The 5,977-nt window shown below is 39.3% G+C and overlaps 1 protein-coding gene across 1 annotated transcript; it reads right to left on the reverse strand.

Annotated features, from left to right (window-relative positions):
• Positions 1-3,388: 3,388 nt before the first annotated feature.
• Positions 3,389-5,661, reverse strand: LOC148185552 (uncharacterized). Its single transcript, XM_088074464.1, has one exon. The coding sequence runs from the start codon at positions 5,599-5,601 to the stop codon at positions 4,270-4,272; it is 1,332 nt and encodes a 443-aa protein (XP_087930590.1). The 5' UTR covers positions 5,602-5,661; the 3' UTR covers positions 3,389-4,269.
• Between the last annotated feature and the right edge of the window lie 316 nt (positions 5,662-5,977).

Genomic DNA, 5,977 nt, shown 5'->3' on the forward strand with positions numbered 1-5,977 from the left:
GTTGATGACGCACATCACGGGCGCAGACAAACCACAGGAGGAGAATGCCAGACAGCATCTTGCCCGTGTCTGGAACTGGTTAATATTCGTGGCCGATGGCAGAGTTCCTGCTGTGGCCCTGCCTTTATCACCGTACATTCCGAGTTCCGGAACTTTCATCTGAAATGAAGCAGTTGAAAGTTCCGGAACTCGGAATGTATGGTGATGTCATCTGGCTTTGTTGTGAGTGTGATGTCACGGAGAAAACATTCCGCCACAGTCTCAGAGGTTCTAGCTGACCTAAATATCACAAGATATCGCACACTTCTCACGAAGCCTCGTAACAAATGTTCGATTGTTATTTAAAGTGGATTTTTGATGACATCATGTCATAGCTTAAACTCACTGAACTCATTTGAGGCCGAAAACCTTCGACCACGAAAGGCGTGTGTTTTCAATTCCAGTTTAAGTGTGTTTATGTAAATAGGTGGAGGCCAATTAGTGGGCATCCAGCTGAATAAATGTTTGTCATCACAAATTCATTGACTTCATCAGCTAACCTGCCATCATTTTCAATCACTGTGGACTACACCAAACACCTTTGGCTGTAAAGAGATCATGTGAGAAGTGATGCGAAAGCACAGATGTAGGAGCCAGGAAATGAGTGAAAATGAGACGTGTAAACTAAACTAAGTGCTTATTGTATTTGTGGTTAAATTATTGTACGTTACGGAAATTTTGTAATAATTGATTGTGCATCGCACAGAGGACAAAATTATCATACAAATACAATAATTATCGTACATCTGACAACGCTGAGAAGGTGAAGATTTTCTGGTGGTCTCAGTCCTGTTCCCCTCTGTGTTCTGCCACTTCCTACCTCTTCAGTACATATTGTTTTTAAAAACATGTTTAAATTCATTAAATGTTCCACATGTTTTCAGTTTAACCCCTTCTATGATTCCATTGTGTAAAATAAATCAAAATATCACCTCTAATGAATCATGAATCAATTGTGTATACGCCCAAACAGATTAATATGAATAAACAAACAGCTGTTTGATTAACACTTCCTGGAGTTCACACATGAAAAAACATGATTTAAATTTAAGATGCATTCATGAAAACTGTTCATTTGAAAGAAATCAAACTACTAAACACATCTGAGCAATAGTGTTATTATGACTTGTTAATTTGGTTGGGAAAACCACATTTATTTTTGGCTTGTATTTAAGTGTGTACTTATTCCTACTGTTTTTGGAACATGTGATATTGAAGTTTTAGTAGTTTGAGTATTTGTTTATTGAGATTGGAATATAGGTTTTGTATGGGCCTCTTTCTTTTTTTTTTTTATCTTCATTGCAGTCTGAGTTTGTTTTTTGTTTGTTTGTTTATTTTGCTTGGTTTGGTTTATATGTTTGAAATACAGATTAATTACTATAATTTACAAACCAACAGATAAGTTACTTATTATCGTTAAAACCAGAAATCACAATCCAAAAAACTGGAGACCAACTTTGATTGTTTCTGTTTCAGCTTTATTATAGACAATTGATTACTGGTTGATATAGATATAGACTATAATAACAATCACGTAAAAATGATGTCATGAAAGATAACTCAAACTCCTTCAAATTGAAAAAAAACCCTCCTCAACTCCTTCGACGCCAAAAGATGAAGCAAGATTAAGGGTGAACTTTAATTTAATTTCTTCTTCAACTACGTTTTTAAAAGAGACAAACAAATTTACCTTGTACCTTGTATTGTCACCAATATGTAAGAACAATGCCAATGTTTGTTACGGTTGTGCTTTTCTTCATGGTTTACAGAAGACATCATTAACGTGTTGATGACGCACATCACGGCGCAGACAAACCACAGGAGGAGAATGCCAGACAGCATCTTGCCCGTGTCTGGAACTGGTTAATATTCGTGGCCGATGGCAGAGTTCCTGCTGTGGCCCTGCCTTTATCACCGTACATTCAGAGTTCCGGAACTTTCATCTGAAATGAAGCAGTTGAAAGTTCCGGAACTCGGAATGTATGGTGATGTCATCTGGCTTTGTTGTGAGTGTGATGTCACGGAGAAAACATTCGGCCACAGTCTCAGAGGTTCTAGCTGACCTAAATATCACAAGATATCGCACACTTCTCACGAAGCCTCGTAACAAATGTTCGATTGTTATTTAAAGTGGATTTTTGATGACATCATGTCATAGCTTAAACTCACTGAACTCATTTGAGGCCGAAAAACTTCGGCTTACGAAAGGCGTGTGTTTTCAATTCCAGTTTAAGTGTGTTTATGTAAATAGGTGGAGGCCCATTAGTGGGCATCCAGCTGAATAAATGTTTGTCATCACAAATTCATTGACTTCATCAGCTAACCTGCCATCATTTTCATTCACTGTGGACTACACCAAACACCTTTGGCTGTAAGGAGATCATGTGAGAAGTGATGCAAAAGCACAGATGTAGGAGCCAGGAAATGAGTGAAAATGAGACGTGTAAACTAAACTAAGTGCTTATTGTATTTGTGGTTAAATTATTGTACATTACGGAAATTTTGTAATAATTATTATTAATTATGCATTGCACAGAGGACAAAATTATCATACAAATACAATAATTATCCTACATCTGACAACACTGAGAAGGTGAAGATTTTCTGGTGGTCTCAGTCCTGTTCCCCTCTCTGTTCTACCACTTCCTATCCCCTTCAGTACATATTGTTTTTAAAAACATGTTTAAATTCATTAAATGTTCCACGTTTTCAGCTTAACCCCTTCTATGATTCCATTGTGTAAAATAAATCAAAATATCACCTCTAATGAATCATGAATCAATTGTGTATACGCGGAAACTAATATGAATAAACAAAAAGCTGTTTTATTAAAACTTCCTGGAGTTCACGCACGAAAAAACATGATTTAAATTTAAGATGCATTCATGAAAACTGTTCATTTGAAAGAAATCAAACTACTAAACACATCTGAGCAATAGTGTAATTATGACTTGTTAATTTGAGTTGGGAAAACCACATTTATTTTTGGCTTGTATTTAAGTGTGTACTTATTTCTACTGTTTTTGGAACATGTGATATTGAAGTTTTAGCAGTTTAAGTATTTGTTTACTGAGACTGGAATACAGGTTTTGTATGGGCCTCTTTTTTTTTTAAACTTCATTGCAGTCGGCCGTAAGGCTCGTTTGCTTTTGTCTGTGTTTTTGTTTGTTTGTTTGTTTCATATGTTTGAAATAGAGATTCATTCATTCAATTAACAACAGATTTGTTGCTTATTATCATTAAAACCAGAAATCACAATCCAAACAGTAAAAACTGGAGACCAACTTTGATTGCTTCTGTTTCAGCTTTATTATAGAGACAATTGATTACTGGTTGATATAGAGTATAATAACAATCACGTAAAAATGATATCATGAAAGATAACTCAAACTCCTTCAAAAAAAAAAGAATCACATCATCATGATTTCAAATCAAATATCAGTTCAATACAACAAGATAAAAGTCAGTGACATGATCCAAAAGAAAAGCTGAGGTGAGAGCAGCGTTCACAGGTGAAGAACTGAAATGTTAAAGATGATGAACAACAGTGTGAGAGTGCAGAGCGCCCCCTGCTGTGTGTCAGGCTGCAGCCCAAAACTCTGATCCCTGAAGCCACACGGACCCACAACAGCACAAAGAAAATACACACACAATATGTACAATATATACAGATATATCTGCACGCTGTCAGGTCAAAGGTCGACTTCTGACCTGAGAAACTTTGTCTCTCACTATTCTTATTTTTCTCTCTTTCTAAACATCAAGGTATAACATTTAAAATAAAACAAAAAGTATCATCCAGAAAAATTTCAGACTGAAGCTTCAGCTGATTGTACTACTTAATATATTCTCACGAGGAACTCATTTTCTACTAAACATAACTATTAACAAAACAAAGTGTAAAAACAAACACAAAATTCATAAGTTTTCTGAAATTTCATTCAAATTAAACCATATTCCAGCTCTATATTTATTAACCACATTTTAAATCTTTTTTTTTAAAATAAGTTTTCATTGTTAACCAGACTTTACACATTTTAATTCACTGTCACAACCGTTCCACCTGTGAGCCCTGTGACAGACACACATGTGCTTTGCATGTTTTTTTCCAGCTTTATCCTGACATTTGATTTTCATGAACTCGTTCTATTTCAGCATCTTGAAACATCATTCTTATGTCGTCACTGATTTGCCAGTTTTTAAATATGAAAAACTGTGTTTTAGGTCATTTCAATGATAGCTGGTCCTGGTCCTCCGGTTCACAGCGACCACGATGACACAGAGCGTCAGCAGCAGAAGGCTGAGCACTGACCATCTCACTTTGTAGAAGGTGGAGTGAACCCCAAACGGATCTCTGTACTGTAACACTGTTTTGCTTGATGACCGACATTGAAAAGGTTTACCCCAAACTGCACACCAATACTCTCCTGTGTCTCTCAGTGAGACATTAGAGATAACCAAAGTACCACCATCCCTGTACCTTATTCTTCTCATCCCCCTTAAAGGCCATATATTAACAGCTCTGCCTTCTGTTTGGTTCGACTTAATGAACCAAAAATACCACCGCCCCCTTTCCTGATCTTTGCATCTGAGAGTGACGTTTTCTCCCTCTGAGAAGAGCTCTACATCAGGAGGACCAAAGTTAGGACACACCACCAGATAGTACTTTTTCTCACTGACAGGAGTTTTACAGACGTACTCACCTGAGTGGTTTAACGTCAGTGATGAAACCACCAGAGAGTAGTTTTGGTCCACAGTCTTGTTTGGTTGTTCTATGGTATTTACAGCCCAGCGTGGGGGCTGGTCATCACTGAAATCAGTGAGAGCGCACGGTAACACGGCCGTCTCTCCCACTGAGCGATAGATCGCCTCTGTGTACACCTTTAACACTACAGAGTCACTGCTGACACACTGCTGCTGCTCCATCAGCAGACAGGTGAACTCTGTCTTGGCTGTTGTTGTGAAATTAAACACGTGAAGAGCTGATGTGTTTTTATTCAGTTGGTATCTTCCTCCAACATCATCCATCACTGATGTCTCATTGTCCCCAAAAACTCTGCTCCATATTTCCTGTTTAAATCCAAAGTCACGTCTGAGCCACAGGACGTTCAGATTGTCAGCCGCTCCCTCACATGGCAGAACCTCTGTTGCCCCAGCTGTCACTCCAAAACCTCTTCCATGAACCACTCTCCTGCAGACGATGACAGAGCTGTTCTTGTCATGTGTGACTCTGCCGTCGTTCCAACACTCCTCTCGGTACGGGCCGGAGTCTGAGTGGGTCAGGTTGTGGATCTTGTAAGAAGAGATATTGTTTGTGCTGATGACTGAGAGTCGTTGTTTCAGGTCTTCAGGTGCTGTGGAGTTGTGGGACCAGAGGTCAGAGGTGTTCCACAGGACGAGCTTCTCCTCACCAACAGACCTGGAGATCAGGCAGGAGTCGGCCTCCTCGGGGAGCTCGAAGGTGTAAGAGTCCCGTTCCTTCTTGATGCTGATGAGTTCTTGTGCATGAATGTTGTTGATGAGAGCAAACAGCAGGAACCAGAGCTCTGTGACTGCAGCCATTCTGCTCCGAGGTCTCCGTCTGAGAGTCTGTCAAACACTGACAGCTCATGAACTCTGTGTCAACCCTCTTCATCAGCTTCTCTCTGCGGTCTCAACAACCTGTCACATGTCTTTATCTCTTCATCAGCGGAAACTTCGATGCACCCGGCTCTCTATCCAGTCATCTCTGTCAGTGAGGCTGTCGTGTCTTAAAACACACATTACTGAGGAACTGAAATGATTTTACAGAACTGGGTTGGTTTGGATTTAGTTTGTTCATGCCTCAAACAGACAGGGTCTCGCATGCAACTAAACACCTCTTTTACTAACCAAGGCAGGTGCCTGATTTGCACCTGATTGTCAGCACCTGTGAGGATGGGCCCTGCTACAGTGGTCA

Source organism: Plectropomus leopardus, chromosome 24, assembly GCF_026936395.1.
Source record: "Plectropomus leopardus strain MGB_pleo_1.0 chromosome 24, ASM2693639v1, whole genome shotgun sequence".
NCBI lineage: Eukaryota > Metazoa > Chordata > Actinopteri > Perciformes > Serranidae > Plectropomus > Plectropomus leopardus.

Coding starts and splice junctions, on each gene's coding strand:
- LOC148185552 (XM_088074464.1), bottom strand. CDS start 5,601: ATGGCTGCAGTCACAGAGCTCTGGTTCCTGCTGTTTGCTCTCATCAAC.